The 18,500-nt window shown below is 49.0% G+C and overlaps 1 protein-coding gene across 4 annotated transcripts in view; it reads right to left on the bottom strand.

Moving 5' to 3' along the window:
• The window catches only part of FRMD6 (FERM domain containing 6), a 157,887-nt gene that overhangs the window by 12,410 nt on the left and 126,977 nt on the right, over window positions 1–18,500 (bottom strand). For all 4 annotated transcript variants that reach the window (XM_079995511.1, XM_079995509.1, XM_079995510.1 and 1 more), the window contains 7 exons: window positions 17,942–18,018; window positions 17,294–17,480; window positions 10,660–10,815; window positions 9,237–9,302; window positions 7,159–7,227; window positions 3,337–3,511; window positions 1,842–2,177 (listed from right to left, as the gene is read on the bottom strand). In XM_079995511.1, the coding sequence (XP_079851637.1) occupies window positions 1,842–2,177; window positions 3,337–3,511; window positions 7,159–7,227; window positions 9,237–9,302; window positions 10,660–10,815; window positions 17,294–17,480; window positions 17,942–18,018 (1,066 nt within the window). The remainder of the gene's footprint in view (window positions 1–1,841; window positions 2,178–3,336; window positions 3,512–7,158; window positions 7,228–9,236; window positions 9,303–10,659; window positions 10,816–17,293; window positions 17,481–17,941; window positions 18,019–18,500) is intronic.

The raw sequence follows: 18,500 nt of genomic DNA on the forward strand, positions 1-18,500 counted from the left end.
GCTTGCAATACCTATTAGGTCCTTAAATTACCATATAGTATCTATTCAACACAAAAAGCAGCGACAATTTGTTGTTGACGAAGGACAGCTGGACATAGAAAGGGCCCCATGACCTTCAGTAGCTGAGGGCCGCACTGAACCTAAATTCGGCCCTGCCCACCCTCATACGTGTGGGCTTTGGAAAAACAAATACATTTTCATTGCACCGTGTTTGCAGGCGCTTCTGCGTCAAAGCAGACAAGAAATGTGACTGCGATCTTTCCAAAAACTGAAAGGAGGTGCAGGGCTGCTGCAGCTGGAAACCGAGAAACTGCAGTTGGAGGAGGTGCTTAACCCTTTCCCCTTTTTTAGTTGTTGCTTCGTTGACCATAGATTGCAATTGTTTCACTGATCACTTGTCAACAATCCTATAGGGTTTATTCTGCGTTTGTGATGTTCGGTAATGGAGACTTGAACTCCAAGAACTATCAGTAGCAGCAGAGAAAACATGTTCCCCTCTTTATTTTCAACTTTCTTGGGCACATGAAACTAGCCACAATTACCTTGAATTTCTGCTTAACTCTCAAAAAAAAGGGCATTTTGGCTGGCCAGGTTTAATTCAAATCCATCAAACCTCCTTTGGGGAAGGTTCTCAGGCAGGGTGGAAGGAGAAAGAACTTGCCCATGTGAAGACCACCTGGTGGAAACCCTTACACACATGGTTCTTAACTGTAAACTATATGCTAATCTCCGTCAGCAATTTCTAGATCAACTCTGCATCCCCAACTGGAAACCAGAGTCGGAGGTCATACATTTTCTATTACTGGGGAATGATCAGGAGCTCACCAAGTTAGTGGCTAAATATCTCTATTTGGTTTTTTGTCATCAAAATACACTGCAGACGTCTGATCTCCCTGGAGACCTAGAGATATGATGATAGACTGCTCTGCCTCCTTCCTTTTGTGCCAATGGGGAAGTGGAAATTCTGTATTGTATTGATTTGTTTCGGATGTTGTATGTGATGCCAATAAAGGTTTTACGATACGATTTGTGATGTTCTGTTAGGGGGTTACACTTCCTCTGAAGGAGCAGGTTCGCAACCTGGGGGTACTCCTGGATCCTTTGCTGTCGCTCGAGGCTCAGGTGGCCTCAGTGGCCCGGAGCGCCTTCCATCAGTTTTGGCTGGTGGCCTAGCTACACCCCTATCTGGACAAGAATAGCCTAACTACTGTTGTCTATGCTCTGGTAACCTCAAGGTTAGATTACTACAATACGTTATATGTAGGGCTGCTTCTGAAGACGTTTTAGAAACTTCAGCTGGTGCAGAATTCAGCGGACAGGTTGCTCACCGGAGCAAGACGGTTTGAGCATATTACACCAATCCTGGTCCGACTGCACTGGCTACCAATTCGTTTCCAGGCCCAATTCAAAGTGCTGGTTTTGACCTATAAAGCCTTAAACGGCTCAGGACCCCAATACCTCCAGGACCGCCTCTTTCCATATGAACCTGCCCAGACCTTGAGATCATCTTCTGAGGCCCTTCTTCGTGTGCCTCCTCCTCTAGAGGTCCGGAGGGTGGCAACATGCGAACAGGGCCTTCTCTGAGGTGGCTCCCCATCTGTAGGATGCTCTCCCCAGGGAAGTTTGCCTGGCGCCTTCATTACACACCATTAGGTGCCAGGCAAAAAAGTTCCTTTTTAAACAGTCCTTTGGTTGATCTGATTTACATCCTACGCCCTACGTGCTTTTTTTGTGGGGGTTCGTCTGAGCGAACTGCAGCGAGGAAATATTATTAGCCCATCCGTCCCCAAAGGGAGGGGCCCGCCCCGCAGGCTCGGCGCTGCCCCTGCCGCCGGACTTACCGTCATCCTGGGAGGAGTCTTCTTCCTCCAGCCGCTCCTTCTCGCTGCTCTCCACGCCCGAAGTGTGGGAGCTGCAGTGGCTGGTCAGGGAGCTGCAGGCCCTCAGTTTGTGGTGGGCGGAGGGCAGCAGGAATTCATCCTCGCCCCCCTGCTCGCCCCTGGGCTTGGGGTCAGCCTCGATTCCCGACGTGTGCGAGCTGCTGTGGCTGGCGGTCGAGAGGCGGGAGAGGCACTTGTGTTTCATGCTCCCGGAGCTGCTGCCGCTCGCGCGGGAACGCTTCTCCATCTGGTCCATTTCCAGGTCGCTGATATAGGACTCGCGGTACTGTTTCTTCTCTGGGGAGGAAAGCCGGGGAGAGTCAGGGGAGAGACAAGGCACCACACTCCTCTCTTTCTCCAGCCGCCAGCTGGGTTATCAATTGGAATCCATTTGATTCCCTGCTGCAACGGTACCTATTTATCTACTTGCGCTGGCGTGCTTTCAAACTGCTAAGGACTGCCCTGGCTTTTTTCTGGCTCATGTAGGACCAGTCTGGAAAGTTAGCCTTGGTGAAGACTTGACGTTTTCATCCCCCCAAAAGTTTTTGATTTGAGTTTCCATTGAAATGAGGCTGTATTTTAAAGGTTTTAATGTATTTTAATCTTAAGTTTTCAAGTTGTATTTCAATCAATTTGGTTTTATGTCGGGTGTTCGCCGCCCTGAGCCTGGTCTTGGCTGGGGAGAGCGGGGTATGTATGTATGTATGTATGTATAAATAAATAAATAATAATAAATTATTTCTACCCCACCCATCTGGCTGGGTTTACCTAGCCACTCTGGGTGGCTTCCAACAGAACACTAAAATACAATAACCCATTAAACATTAAAAGCTTCTGGCCCATGTAGGACCAGTCTGAAAAGTTAGCCTTGGTGAAGACTTGGCGTTTTTATCCCCAAAAAAGTTTTTGATTGAGTTCCACTGAAACAAGGTTGCATTTTAATGATTTAATGTTGTATTTTAATCTTGTTTTTTAAGCTGTATTTCAATCAATTGTTTTTATATTTGGTGTTAGCCGCCCTGAGCCCGGTCTTGGCTGGAGAGGGTGGGGTATAAATAAAATTTATTATTATTATTATTAAGTTGGCAGGAGCTGGGACAGAGCAACAGGAGCTCACAGTATTGCGGGGATTCAAACCGCCAACCTTCTGATGGCAAGCCCAAGAGGCTCAGGGGTTTAGACCACAGCGCCACCTGAGTCCCTTTACTTTTTACCTTTATTTCCCTTTACAACTCAACCAAGCCCCCCCCCCCCCCATAATCTCACAGCTCCTGCATGTCCCCCATCCCTAGAAAAGGGGGTCACGGCGGCTTCTACTCCCACAGCTGCACTTTTAAACTCAGTAGACGTCAGCTTCCTGTTCTCCTGGCTGCTCAAAACCTTGTGGACTAGCACCCTTGGGCAGGCGAGAGACACAGGCCGAAGCAAAGAAGAACCAAGACAGGGCTGTTCCTACCTTCGCTCTCCTCCAGCTTCCGGATCTGCCGCAGAACGGGCTGCAGGTTCATGTAGAGGCGATGGCTGTTGCTCAGGAGCTGTAGGAGGTGCCGCGAGCGCAAGGGGCAGGCGGTGTAGTAGGTGAGCTTGCGGGCAGAGGGCAAACCGTCGGGCAGGATCTCGAACCTCTTGCCCTGCGGAGAGAAAGGTGCGCATTTGGGAGTCAGCTGGGGCCCGGAGACCGGACGCTGCCGTGAGATTCAGGATGCAAAAGAGAAAGCACTTCTGTACGCAGCGCAGAGTTAAACTGTGGAACTCCCTCCTGCTGCGATATCCCCCAACTTGGACTTGACTATTTGAAGAACTGCTGTAGACAAATGAAAATGCGGGCAGCGTCCGAATTATGAGCAGTGGAATGAAAACAATGATGAGGCAGAGGGCCTTCTCGGTGGTGGCGCCCGCCCTGTGGAACGCCCTCCCATCTGATGTCAAGGATATAAACAACTACCTGAGTTTTAGAAGACACCTGAAGATGTCTAGGGAAGTTTTTAGGGAAATTTTTAATGACTGATGTTTTAATGTATTTTTAATATTTTGTTGGAAGCCTCCCAGAATGGCTGGGGAAACCCAGTCAGATGTACGGGGTATGTATGTATGTATGTATGTATGAATGAATGAATAAATAAATAAATAAATAAATATTGTTGTTATTGTTGTTGTTATTATTATTATTATTATTAAGGTTAATTTGTATTAAAGTATGTCATATAAAACAGTAGGTATAAGGTGGAATAAAAACACCATGGAAGTAAGGGTGGGGAGTCAAAAATTTTAAGAAAAACATATATAGTTGTACCTTGGAAGTCATATGGAATCTGTTCCGGAAGTCTGTTTGACTTCCAAATGTTCAGAAACCAAAACACCGCTTCTGATTGGCTGCAGGAAGCTCCTGCAGCCAATCGGAAGCTGTGCCAGACATTGGGCTTCCGAAAATTGTTCGAAAACCAGAACACTCACTTCCGGTTTTTGATTGTTCGGGAGCCGAAATGTATGCGTTCCAAGGAGTTCAGCAACCAAGGTATGACTGTACAGTGGTGCCCCGCAAGACGAACGCCTCGCAAGACGGAAAACTCGCTAGACGAAAGAGTTTTCTGTTTTGGAGGTGCTTCGCAAAACGAATTTCCTATGGGCTTGCTTCGCAAGACGATAATGTCTTGCGAGTTCCTGCGGGTTTTTCCCCCTTCCCCCCCCCCCTTTTCTAAGCCGCTAAGCCGCTTATCCACTTATCCGCTAAGCCGATAAGCTACTAAAAGCCGCTAAAAGCCGCTAAACCGCTAATAGCGCTAATCCGCTAAGCCGTCAATGGGCTTGCTTCGCAAGACGAAAAAACCGCTAGACGAAGAGCCTCACGGAACGGATTCTTTTCGTCTTGCGAGGCACCACTGTATTGAAATATAAGTAAATTTGTAAAACCTGTGAAAATCAATAAAAAATATGTCTAAAAAAAAAAGAGAGGATTAGACAAATTTGTGGAGGAGAGGGCTGCCAATGGCTATAGATGAACTAAGCTACAGTATGAAGGGAAAATGTACGTTTTTTGCTCCACGCACTCTTCCTGCTGGCCCTGCCTCCTGCTGGGATGTGGCCCCTAGATGCCTTTTCAGAGACGAATGTGGCCCTCAGGAAGGGTCCTTGTGGCACCTGCTTTTTGGGAGACACTGCTGAGAGAGACTCTGCAAGAATCCTGCTCTTCCTTTGAAGGCCAATTCCATCTTCCAAGGAGGACTTTTATCAGCTGACTTGTTTTTTTTAAACACTTTTGGCTGCTCTGTTTTATTTGTTGCCGCTTTATTATTCTGTAAGTATTTTATCGCAAGCAGCTTTGAGAGGGTTTTTATTTCTTGCCAGGAAGTGGAGATCGTAAAAGAAGAACAAAACAAAAAATAGAAACGCCGGCTTTGGATGTGCGAGGCCCCAAATCAAACTGCTGCAGAGCTTGCTAGCGGGGTTGAATCTTTAAAAAAGCAAGGCAGCCTCTCTAAGGCGCTGCCTTGAAATTATCTGATGGACTATATGGAACTGGCGGAAATGACTGGCAGAATACGAGACCAGGGAGAAGAGTCGGTGGAGGAAAATTGGAAAAAATTTAAAGATTATTTACAGAAATACTGTAAAATTAAGGAGCTTTAGAAAAAAGGTGGAATAAAGTTATATGGCTTTGGCAGAAATGTTAGAAGGAACTAGGTATAGATAGATTGTTAATGCATTAAAAGGGGGAAAAAACTAGGTTACAATATGTTAAAATTAACTATAAGACAGAAAATAGATGAAGATGGAAAGGACTTGCTGAAATAGTTAATTGAAGTGGAATACAAAAAGGGAGGCGTTGAGGAAGTCAATGAAACAAGTGTATGAAAGTTAAGATCGAAAATATTGGAAGTGTTTTTAATTGTTTTTGTTTTGTTTTGTTAATTTAATGTTTTATGTAGTGTTTTTGTTTGTTTTTCTATGTTTAACTTTTCTTTTCTTTTTGTAATTTCCAAAATCTTAATAAATATTATTTTTAAAAAAAGAAAAAAAAGAAATTATCTTTATTTGTTAAAGGTGGCTTCGAAGCAGTTTACCAAAGATTGCATGGCACTGTTAAAATCGCAGGGATTTGAACCGGCAACCTTCTGATCGGCAAGCCCTAGGCTCTGTGGTTTAACCCACAGCGCCACTTGTTACCCTGGGTAGCTTCCAGCAAAGTATTCAAACACAAAAACCTCAAATATTTAAAAACCTCCTTGTACCTCTTGAAGGAGCATAATCCTTGCATATAAAAAAGGTAAAGACCCCTGGATGGTTAAGTCCAGTCAAAGGCGACAATGGGGTTGCGGCGCTCATCTCGCTTTCAGGCCGAGGGAGCCGGCGTTTGTCCACAGACAGCTTTCCAGATCATGTGGCCAGCAGGACTAAACACCTTCTGGCGCAACGGGACACCGTGACGGAAACCAGAGCGCACGGAAACGCCGTTTACCTTCCCGCCACAGCGGTACCTATTTATCTACTTCTGCTGGTGTGCTTTCAAACTGCTAGGTTGGCAGAAGCTGCGACAGAGCAATGGCAGCTCACCCCGTCGCAGGGATTCGAACCGCTGACCTTCCGATTGGCAAGCCCAAGAGGCTCAGTGTTTTAGACCACAGCGCCCCCCATGTCCCTTGCACATAACCACGCGCTGTTTAGATAAATACTTTCTTTTGTACAGTGGTGTCCCACAAGACGAATGCCTCGCAAGACGGAAAACTCGCTAGACGAAAGAGTTTTCCGTTTTGGAGGTGCCTGCCCATCCAAAACAAATTTCCTATGGGCTTGCTTTGCAAGACGAAAATGTCTTGCGAGTTCCTGCGGGTTTTTTTCCCTTTCCCCCCCTTTTTCTAAGCCGCTAAGCCGCTTATCAGCTGATCCGCTAAAAGCCGCTAAACCGCTAATCCGTCAATGGGCTTGCTTCGCAAGACGAAAAAACTGCTAGACGAAGAGACTCGCGGAACGGATTCTTTTCGTCTTGCGAGGCACCACTGTATTTTCTTCACATTATACTCTCCGGTTGCGTCCCCAACTTTACTTGCCTTCCCTCCCCCCCGGCCAAACTAAACCTTTCCAAAAAAATATGTTAGCTTGCCTCACCATCCTTCCCCCTTGACCTTTCCTACAATCTCCATTTTGAGGTGAAGTGACCGAAATTGCACGAGGTTACCCCAAGCGTGGGCCCCAAGAAAACCTGTCGTGCAAATCTGTGCCACAGGCAGAATATTCGCAAGGAACTGAAAGGCGAGTCTGACTTTGGTGTCTCCCTACTCACCACAAACACGAGTTTCCCCACATTCGTCCAAGGGAAGTCATAAAGCAACTGCCTTTCGCTGTTTACATTCTGGGAAGGAAGAAAAGGGGGGGGGGGAGAGAGAGACAACGACAATCATTATATTTCTTACCTGCCCTTCCCTAGCATGCCTCGTGGTGGGTTAAAGGTAAAGGTAAAGGTAGCCCTGCCCGTACGGGCCAGTCGTGTCCGACTCTAGGGTTGCGCGCTCATCTCGCTCAAGAGGCCGGGAGCCGGCGCTGTCCGGAGACACTTCTGGGTCACGTGGCCAGCGTCACTTAGCGGCATCTGGCAAGCCAGCGCCGCACACGGAAACGCCGTTTTCCTATCCCGCGGGAGTGGTACCTATTTATCTACTTGCACTTAGGGGTGCTTTCGAACTGCTAGGTGGGCAGGAGCTGGGACCGAAAGACGGGAGCTCACCCCGCCATGGGGATTCGAACCGCCGACCTTGCGATCAGCAAGTCCTAGGCACTGAGGTTTTACCCACAGCGCCACCCTCGTCCCCCTCGTGGTGGGTTAAAAAGATAAAGGTACCCCTTCCCGTACGGGCCAGTTGTGTACGACTCTAGGGTTGTGCGCTCATCTCACTCTATAGGCCGGGAGCCAGCGCTGTCCGCAGACACTTCCGGGTCACGTGGCCAGCGTGACAAGCTGCATCTGACGAACCAGCACAGCACACGGAACGCTGTTTACCTTCCCGCTGGTAAGCGGTCCCTATTTATCTACTTGCACCCAGGGGTGCTTTCGAACTGCTAGGTTGGCAGGCGCTGGGACCGAGCGACGGGAGCGCACCCCGCCGCGGGGATTCAAACCGCTGACCTTTTGATCAGCAAGTCCTAGGCGCTGAGGCTTTTACCCACAGCGCCACCCGAGGTGCCGTGGTGGGTTACAGCAATGTAAAACTAAAAAACAGTTAAAGCAGATTACAATCACAGGAACAGGCCCTGAAAACACATGTCTCAGGCACCAGGGATGTGTCTTCAGTGTACAATGAAGGATGCACCTCCCTGGTGAGGAATTTCCACAGGTTAGGGGCCACCACACAGAAGACCCTCTCCTAGGCTGTCGCCACCACAGCTGTGAACTTCTGAGGGAGGTGGGACTACCGAGAGACCCCTCTGATGATTTTAACAGCCAAGGGGGTCTGTAGGGAAGGGTTTTTTCAAGCTATTTGGGGCCTAAGTTGCTCAGGGGTTTAAAGACAGAATGGGTGCAGAAATGAGCTGGAAGCCATGATAAAGGTAAAGGGACCCCTGACCATTAGGTCCAGTCGTGGCCGACTCTGGGGTTACGGCGCTCATCTCGCTTTATTGGTCGAGGGAGCCGGCGTACAGCTTCTGGGTCATGTGGCTAGCATGACTAAGCAGCTTCTAGCGAATCAGAGCAGCGCACGGAAACACCATTTACCTTCCCGCCGGAGCGGTACCTATTTATCTACTTGCACTTTTGTGCTTTCGAACTGCTAGGTTGGCAGGAGCAGGGACCGAGCAACAGGAGCTCACCCTGTCGTGGGGATTCGAACCGCCGACCTTCTGATCGGCAAGTCCTAGGCTCTGTGGTTTAACCCACAGCGCCACCCACGTCCCGGCAGCCACGATAGCTGAATATATTTACCATTTGCAGAATTTTACAGTATAAAATGGGAGGTCCAAGGTAGGCAGCCAAGTAGGAGAATGGACTGCGAAGTGTTTGTGTGTGTGTGTTATCCCACGGGAGCAGAAATGTCAGTGGTCTTTTTTTCCTAAAAAGGTACATCTTTCCTAAAAAGGTACATCTTTTCTAAAATGGTACATCTGTGCACATCTTAGGTTTCAGAAAACTCTCCCCATCTCTTTCTGCACCTCTACCATCCAAAACCTGGACTTTCCAGCATGGAGACAAGTTACCTGCTTTCAGGCAAGCCTCAAGAGTCAGAAGGACTGTGAATCATCATCCCCCACCCTGGAAATCCAAATCCCAGAATCCATGCAGAGTTTAGCCTGCTGAAAGCGAGCCGGCTTAAGTCTGGGAAAACAAGAAGCCATCTGAACAGTATGTAATGTTTTGGAGGCTCGTACCTGGAATATCTGGATGCCTCGAGTGGTAATCCCTAGGGTGAGGGAGGCCTCGATTTCCTTCTTGTCCTGCGAGAAAGAAATGATCATGACTCTTTTTGCCCTTTTACAAAGCCCTCACCTCGCACACACAATTCGAACGGCTGTTTTACTTGGGAAAAGGAGCGTTCAGACATGGAGAAAAAAGAGGGGCCCCCCGATTCTTCAGAGCAAGGTTGTGTGTGGATTTACAGAGCATCGTTCCCCAACCCGGCGCCCTCCAGATGTTTCAGACCACAACTCCCAGCAGCACCAGTTAGCACAAGGGCCACACCTCGCTGGCTTCCCTCACAATCCCGTTCCAAATTCTAGCCCTCTATTGGCCAGTGCCTGGATATGAAGATTGGTCTGGGAGACGTTTGCTTGCTGCTAGCGCCCCAGCTTTTCACAGAAACACAGAACTGCAGGGTTGGAAAGGACCCCTAATTGTCTAGCACGGCCCCCTGCGATTTTGCAACACCCTCCCCTCTGAAATGCAGCTGTCCTCCAGAAGCGAGGGCTAAAGCCTGGTGGCCAAGATGAATAATGGCCTCCATAATCAGACCTTGCAACCTTATTATTATTATTACAGTGGTACCTCGGGTTGCAAACGGGATGCGTCCTGGAGCCCCGTTCGCAACATGAGCGTCTGCGCGTGCCGCGATTCGCCGCTTCTGCGCATGCCATCATTTTGAGCGACTGCGCATGCGCGAGCGGCGAAACCAGGAAGTAACCCTTTCCGGTACTTCCGGGTTACCGCGGGACACAACCTGAACTGAACTTAACTAGAGGTGTGACTGTATTATTATTATTATTATTATTATTATTATTATTATTATTATAGTTTATATACCGCCCTATACCTGGTGGTCTCAGGGTGGTTCCCAGAAAAGTTCACAACATATATAATCAGAATAAAAACAACAACCCAATTAACACTGCCCCAGAAAAAAGCCACATTTTAAAAGAGTATAGGATGTCAAACAGATCAACCAAAGGCCTCTTTTAAAAGGAACATTTTTGCCTGGCTCCTAATGGTGTGTAATGAAGGCGCCAGGCAAACTTCCCTGGGGAGAGCATCCTACAGACGGGGAGCCACCGCAGAGAAGGCCCCGTTCTCAGGTTGCCACCCTCTGGACCTCTAGAGGAGGAGGCACACAAAGCAGAAGGGCCTCAGAAGATGATCTCAAGGTCTGGACAGGTTCATATGGAAAGAGGCGGTCTTGGAGGTATTGCGGTCCTGAGCCGTTTATATGTCAAAACCTATTGTTTTGGGGCCAGGAGGGGGAGAGAGAATAATGACCAGGGACACGAAATTTTTTTCGCCTTCCCAAATGGAGGACACAAACTGATCAGCGGCTCTTGCCTTGCCTAACAGGACCCGTTCGATTCTGCCCCCCCCCTGTACCTTATACAATCTATAATAATGCACGGCCACGTCATCAAGCCGGACAGCTTCCTTGATGTACTTCAGATGGGCCTCGGAGGCCGTCAGGGTGCACTGGTCCTTGTGCATGATGGGAATGTGCTTCAGGATATAGTCCTTTCCTCTCTTTGCCACCACCTGCCGAGAGAGAGAGAGAGAGAGAGAGAGAGAGAGAGAGAAGGGGCGCTGGGTGTTAATTGCGCCTGGCTGGGAATCTCAGGTTTGCTAGGCGAAATAACAGTGGACCAGAGACGACTTGACACAGCCTTCCCAAATCCCAGTGCCCTCAAGATGCTTCCAACTGGAGCAAGCCTGCAAGTTATGCGGGGGTTAGGTTCCATGGATGCCACCTAAAGCCAAAACAGCACATACTCAAAACACATGGCAAGTGGGACTGCCAAAGTCATTTCCCCCAGAACCTTTAAAAAGGTAAAAGGTAAAGGTACCCCTGCCCGTACGGGCCAGTCTTGACAGACTCTAGGGTTGTGCACTCATCTCACTCTAGAGGCCGGGAGCCAGCGCTGTCCGCAGACACTTCCGGGTCATGTGGCCAGTGTGACGAAGCTGCTCTGGCGAACCGGCACCAGAGCAGCACACGGAAACGCCGTTTACCTTCCCGCTATAAAGCGGTACCTATTTATCTACTTGCACTTAATTGTGCTTTCGAACTGCTAGGTGGGCAGGAGCTGGGACTGAACGACGGGAGCTCACCCCGCTGCGGGGATTCGAACTGCCGACCATGCGATCGGCAAGTCCTAGGCGCTGAGGTTTTACCCACAGCGCCACCCGCGTCCCTTTTCCAGAATCTTTACCCTTTCCATATTTTTCCCCCTGCCACGTGTGTCAAGCTAAATTGAAGTACTTTATTGTCACTTCTACAACTTGTATACAGTGAGATTACATGAGCACCCCCACTCAGCTCTCTTAGACTTAATTCCCCTCGTTTACTGACAGTTGCCCTGTTGTTATCTTTTTATTCCGCAGCCTAACAGCCCACGGATGGAAGCTGTTCTTTACCCTGTTGGTGCGACAAATCCTGCTTTTATATCTTCTCCCCGAGGGCAGGAGATCCAGAAAGTGCCAGCCAGGGTGTGAATCATCCCTGAGAATTTTCCTCACTCTCCTGAGGCAACATTCTTCTGCTATTTCATCCAGCGGATTCATGGGACAGCCCATAATATCTTGTGCTGTATTCACCACCCTCTATAGGCACTTCCTATCAGTTGATGTCAAACCAGCAGACCACACCGTGATGCAGTTGGAAAGGACACTTTCTATTGTGGACCGGTAGAAGGAGATCGTCAAATGTTGATTGACATCATTCTTTCGCAATACTCTGAGGAGATGGAGTCTCTGTTGGGCTTTCTTAAACACCTGGGTTGTATTGATCTTCCAAGTAAGGTCTTCACTGAGATAAATGTGCACAAGTTAAATGTGTGCAGTTGCAGGCTTACTGTACGACCCCAGCCAACGTCTCTGATAGCCAGGAATTATGGGAGTTGTAGTTCAGCACCATCCAGAGGACACAAGTCCTCAACTACCTGTCTTAGGGAACACCTCTTCCCAGAGGTTCTTCTCCTTTCATTTAAAAGAGCAGCTGAAGTCTTCTCCAGCATAAAGGTAAAGGGACCCTTGAACATTAGGTCCAGTCATGGCCGACTCTGGGGTTGCACACTCATCTCGCTTTATTGGCCGAGGGAGCCGGCGTACAGATTCCGGGTCATGGGGCCAGCAGGACTAAGCCGCTTCTGGCGAACAAGAGCAGTGCACGGAAGCGCCGTTTACCTTCCCGCCGGAGCGGTACCTATTTATCTACTTGCACTTTGACGTGCTTTCGAACTGCTAGGTTGGCAGCAGCAGGGACCGAACAACAGGAGATCACTCCGTCGCAGGGATTCGAACTGCCGACCTTCTGATCGGCAAGTGCTAGGCTCTGTGGTTTAACCCACAGCGCCACCCTCATCCCCTCTTCTCCAGCTTACCTCCCTTTTTCTAAAGTCACAAATACGAGTGTCTACAGCAAGGCTTTCAGCGTGTAAATAAATGTTTGCAATTCTCAACAGCGTTGCTTTGGGGGAAGCAAGCGGATTTATTTATCTATCGCACAGTTTTGGCTGGTTAAAACTGCACAAATTAAATGCACACAAGGTTTTTTTCCCCCAGTGTGGAAAGAGCTTATCTACCTTGCTTGCCGTGTAAAGCCCTCTCGGGGTGCAGGCTCTGGAAGAATGGGCACGGTCACACGAGATCTCGCAAGAGCATGCTGGAGATGGTGCACTGAGCAAGCCGTACCAGGTGAGCAAGGCACAGAGCAAAAAGGATGGCTTTAAAGATTTCTCCCTTGCTTTTGGGCAAGGCCCACTCAGCACGCCAGCTCCAGAAGGGCAAGTATCCTTGGGAAGGGATACTTCTATAATAATGCACGGCATTATTCAAGTATGTGGGGGGCTCCCTGGTCCTGAATGGGGTAACTGTGCCCCTGAAGGACCAGGTGCGCAGCCTGGGAGTCATTTTAGACTCACAGCTGTCCATGGAGGCGCAGGTTAATTCTGTTTCCAGGGTGGCTGTCTACCAGCTCCATCTGGTACGCAGGATGAGACCCTCCTTGCCTGCGGACTGTCTCACCAGAGTGGTGCATGCTCTAGTTATCTCCCACTTGGACTACTGCAATGCCTTCTACGTGGGGCTACCTTTGAAGTTGACCCAGAAACTGCAATTAATCCAGAATGCGGCAGCTAGACTGGTGACTGGGAGCGGTGGCCGAGACCACATAACTCCGGTCTTGAAAGATCTACACTGGCTCCCAGTACATTTCTGAGCACAATTCAAAGTGTTGGTGCTGACCTTTAAAGCCCTAAACGGCCCCGGTCCAGTATATCTGAAGGAGCATCTCCACCCCCATCGTTCAGCCTGGACACTGAGGTCCAGCAGCTCAGAGGGCCTTCTGGCGGTTCCCTCATTGCAAGAAGCAAAGCTACAGGGAACCAGACAGAGGGCCTTCTCAGTACTGGTGCCCGCCCTGTGGAACGCCCTCCCTTCAGATGTGACAGAAATAAGCAGCTATCTTCTTTTTAAAAGACATCTGAAGGCAGCCCTGTTTAGGGAAGTTTTTAATATTTAATGCTGTAATGTTTTTAACACTTGATTGGAAGTCGCCCAGAGTGGCTGGGGAAAACTCAGCCAGATGGGCGGGGTATAATTATTACTACTATATTATTATTATTATTATTATTATTATTATTATTATTATTATTATTATTATTATTATGTGCCTTTTTGTGTACATGTGGGACCCCTGGAACCAAACCCCCACGTAAGATGCCATTGTACTGTACTGCCTTTAATTCAGGGGCTGGTGAATGACAAGGCTGTTTATGCAACCGAGAGCATGCATTTCCTAAAATGCAGAATCTGGGTTTTGGGGTATGTGTGTGCAACAGAACACTTACATGTTTATATTTCTCCTGGAGAGTGAAGGTACAGAGGATGCTTTTTTTTGCCAAGTGGCTTTTTAGACTCTGGAATGTGTTTTCATTTCAGAACGCCTGTCTCATCCCAGCGGTTGTGTCTGCTATCTGAAGTCTGAGCTGTTGTCTCTCTCCCCCCCCCCCCCCGCCCTTAATGCAGAGGAGATGCTAAACACTCCTGGGTGCTTAAAATGGAAATAGTGAGTCAACCTTGCTGCAAGCATGTAATCCTCTTAGCCGACACGTTTGCAGTGAGGGCTGGCTTGGGAGTCGGATGAACTTGAAGCCTGAGACGGGTTGGTCAAACACACCAAGCCGCCCTTTTGGTTTGCGCTAATATCCACAGAAAGCCTCAACAGGCACGACATGGTCGCTGCCTGCTTACTCGCACAACGCTGCAATCGTGTAGGTAAATCCTGCGAAAGTTGCAGGTCTGCTGTGTTTTACTGGTGTGTCATAGAATCGTAGAGTTGGAAGGGACCCGTAGCTGTCAACGTATCCCTTTTTTAAAAGGGAAATTCCCTTATTCCAAAAGGATTCCTCGCAATAAAGGGGAAAAGTTGACAGCTATGAAGGGACCCCAAGGGCCATCTAGTCCAACCCCCTGCCAGGAGAGCTAGCTTGGCCCTGCAACCATGGGTGCCTGGGGCCATGGGTGTCATGCAGCGTGCATGGCCCTGGCACTGAAATTTGTGGGTGCCCGGCCCCAATCATGGGGAATTTTGTGGGTGCCCAGGCACCCAGGGAGCTGGCAGCTATGCCTCCTTTAATGCGGGAATTTCAGCTAAAGCATCCATGACCGATACCCCCCCCCAACCTCTGCCGGAATCTCCTTTCTTGCAACTTGAAGCCATGGGTTCGAGTCCTGCCCTCCAGAGCAGGGGAAGACAAGCTTGTACAAAGTGCACACTTGGGTTTCCAAATGACCGTTCATCCACAGACAGACACACACAGCCAGGATAAATTTTATGGGTGGGAATTTCCAAGGAGGAGCTGACTGACCGAAGGAGACGTAAGAGCATAGAACATGCAGAGGGAACTGCCTTGTGCCCAGAAAGGCTTATTGGTACGACTAATTTAGTGTTGTCTACACTGACCAGCAGCACCTTCTCCAGGGCCCTGGCTTCACCATGAGAAGCAAGTGCGCTGTCCCCGAGCCACACAGCCCTTCCTGAGAGCCACTGCCTTACAATACATTTAAAGCACTGCCATCCCGTTTTAAACAGCTATGGCCTCCTGCAAAGCATCCTGGGAGCTGTAGTTTGTTATGGGTGTTGAGAGTTGTTAAGAGACCCCCCCTTTCCCTGAATGAGCTACAATTCCCACCCAGAGTGGCTTAAAAACCAACCCCTCTTCCCAGTGCCAGATTTAAGTACTGTACAAGCTAAACAAGCTATAGCTTAGGGCCCCACTTTCTTGCCCCCCCCCAAATATACTTCTTCTTAATTGTATTTCAGTTCAACAATTACTTTGATAAAATACATATTTTGTTATGTGCAAATGGCATTAGATACCTATTAGGTCCATAAATTACCATATAGCATATATTCAACACACAAAAAACAGCCAACAATTTGTTGTTGACAAAGGACAGCTGGACATATAAAGGGCCCCATTACCTTCAGGAGTTTAGGGCCAAATCAAACTTAAATCTGGCTCTGCCTCTTCCCAGGGAACTCTGGGAGTTGTAGTTCGGCGAGCCGAAAAGGGGGTTTCCTAACAATGCTCAGCACCCTTAACGGACTACAGCTCCCAGAATTTTTCGAGGGAAGCAGTGACTGCAGTGCTTTAAACTGTGTTCCTTTTACTGTTGTTAGCCGCTCTGAGCCCGTCTTTGGCTGGGGAGGGCGGGATATAAATAAATTATTATTATTATTATTAAATGCAGGTTGGGAATGCAAACGACTGATGGACCCACGATCTGGCTGGGTATGAGGCAGCTTCCCATGTGCCTAGGAAGTTTGGAGGGCAGGGCAGGGCAGGAAGGGCCACAGCGCAGGGGCAGAACTTGCAAGCAGAAGGTTGCAGGTTCAACCATAGAATTGTAGAGCTGGAAGGGACCCCTGAGGGTCATCTAGACCAACCCCTAAAATGCAGGAACATCCATGAACAGAGAGCCACTCAACCCTCAATGGCACCCCCAGGCAGGGTCGGGGAGAGCCTCCTGCCCAAAATCCTGTCCAGCTGCTGCCAGCCAGTGCGGGCAGCACTGAACTAGATGGACCAAGCGTCTCGGGCAGGTTCCTATGTTCACGCATCCAGTCCCCAAGCACTGCTATGGCCGCTGCGAACGGAGCTGGCGAAAAACAAAACACCAAAACCAACAGGCACATTGGCCATAGCTGTCAACCGTCCCTTATTTGGCGGGACAGTCCCTTATCCCAGTGCCGTGTCCCGCTGCTGTCCCTTATTGATGATGTCCCTTAAATTTCCCGGGTTTCAAAGGAAGCAGCTCCTCTCCCTCCCTCCCTCCCTGCCGGCCAGGGAGGAGGGAAGCTCCAACTGTGTTGCTTGGCTGCGTTGCTCACCCAATAAGGAGTCTAAGAATGACTGGGGGGTGGAGCTTGCATGCCTTGTGTCAATCAAATCGGCCGCGTTGCCTGGGGACTCGCCTTTGCTCAGCGCTTCCCAGCGGAGAGGTGACGGTGGTTTCCCCTGCTGCATCCCCTTTGCCGGGTTGCTGCGCTGTGGGAACCACCGCTTGAGGCTTCGTTTGGCTGCTGGCTGGGCTTTCTGCCTTTGGCTCGGAGGGGCTCAGAAGTTGAACATACCCGTGGTCCGAAAACCCCTTATTTTGGCTGCTGATCCCTTATTTCCGAGGCTGCTGGTCCCTTATTTTCAAATCTGTAAGTTGACAGCTATGGTATTGGCGCTCTCCTCCGAGGGGAAAGCCAAAACAGACAGCGTCACCAGATTTCTGCAAAAGGCAACTCGATCCCAGCCAAGCTGGAAAGCCCCACTTCGGCATATTTTCCGGCTGACAGATGCACCCGCCCACAAACCCCTCGTGCTGTCTGGAACGGCTCGGAGGACGGGTGGTCTTCAGAGCTATGGCAACACAGCTTGTGTTTAGGCACTGGGGGAGAGATGAAGGGGATTGCGGGAGAGAGAGAGAGAGAGCCTGGGCTCGAAGGAAGAGGGTCTCCTACCCAGGCGGGGAAGTAAGCTTCGGGTTCAAAGTATTTCCCATAGTGCTTGTTCCTTTTGAAGTTGCCCAGGTCGGCTTGCAGGGCGAAGGCTGCTAGCAGGAAATAGGCTTCCTCGCGAAGGAGGCTCTGCGAGCGGAGTACTTGCTTCCTTAGGTGCCAGTAATAATAGTAGCGGGCGGTTCGGTCGCTGGAAGGAGAGGGAGAGAAAGGAAGAGGGATGTAAACGAAGAGCGGCAGGGGAGAAGCAGACAGGCAGAAAACATGGATGTCTTTTGCTGGGGTCGGTTGCTTCTTCCTTGTAAACTTTTTATTATTATTATTATAATTTTTTTATTAGTATTTTCCACACAACAACACGAAAAATATTGAAAAATAACAACACACAAAACACAAAAACCGACATTAAAAAAACAAATCTATATCATACAAGTTAATAATATAAACACTAAAAAGAAAACAACAACAACAACAATTGACATGCAACTGTTTTATCAATAAGAACTTTTAAAAGAGCAGCTTTTAAAATAAATAAATTGTGGGCCACCATAAGGCCCACTTTTTCTTCCATGTGGCTCTTTGCCAACAAGGCTTTCGGCAACAATTTTCCTCTGCTCCCCCCCCCTCACAAAAGCCCCCTTTCCCCATTACCTGATCAGCCGGCCGTTTTCCACGTAATACTGGACTCGGAAGTGAATGATCATGGGGGGCCCAAACTGGTCTATACCCTGCAACCAAAGGCAAAAAAAAGGATCAGCCTTCTGCTTGAGTCAGGGAGGGAGAAGGACCCCCCCTCCAGAAGACATCTTCTCCCTCACCCCCTAAGAATACTGAACCCCAGCAGGAGCAGTGTCTTAATGCTGGGATGCATTTGGCAAAGGAGCAATTGTCCCCTTGGCAGCAAAGGTGCTGGGCTGATCTGGCTTTTTGCAAAAACAGTTTTCACCACCAGCTACACTGGGAGGGTATAACCTGAGCTTCAGATCTGCCCGTAACCTGAGCTTCAGATTCAGCCTTGATCTGTGTGCCCTTTTCGTTATCTGCTACCAGAAAACCAGACCCGACCTTTTGCTGCTTTGACACGAAACCCATCTGTCTGGAGGAAGAGGCAGCAGCTGGATGCGGCCGCGCTGTCTTTTGGGGCCGAGGCTAAATCTCAGAGGTCCTTAAAGACAGTTTTCTGAGACGTCCCCCATACGCCGGCAATTTG

This window comes from Podarcis cretensis (genome assembly GCF_951804945.1).
Source record: "Podarcis cretensis genome assembly, chromosome: 1".
Classification (NCBI taxonomy): domain Eukaryota; kingdom Metazoa; phylum Chordata; class Lepidosauria; order Squamata; family Lacertidae; genus Podarcis; species Podarcis cretensis.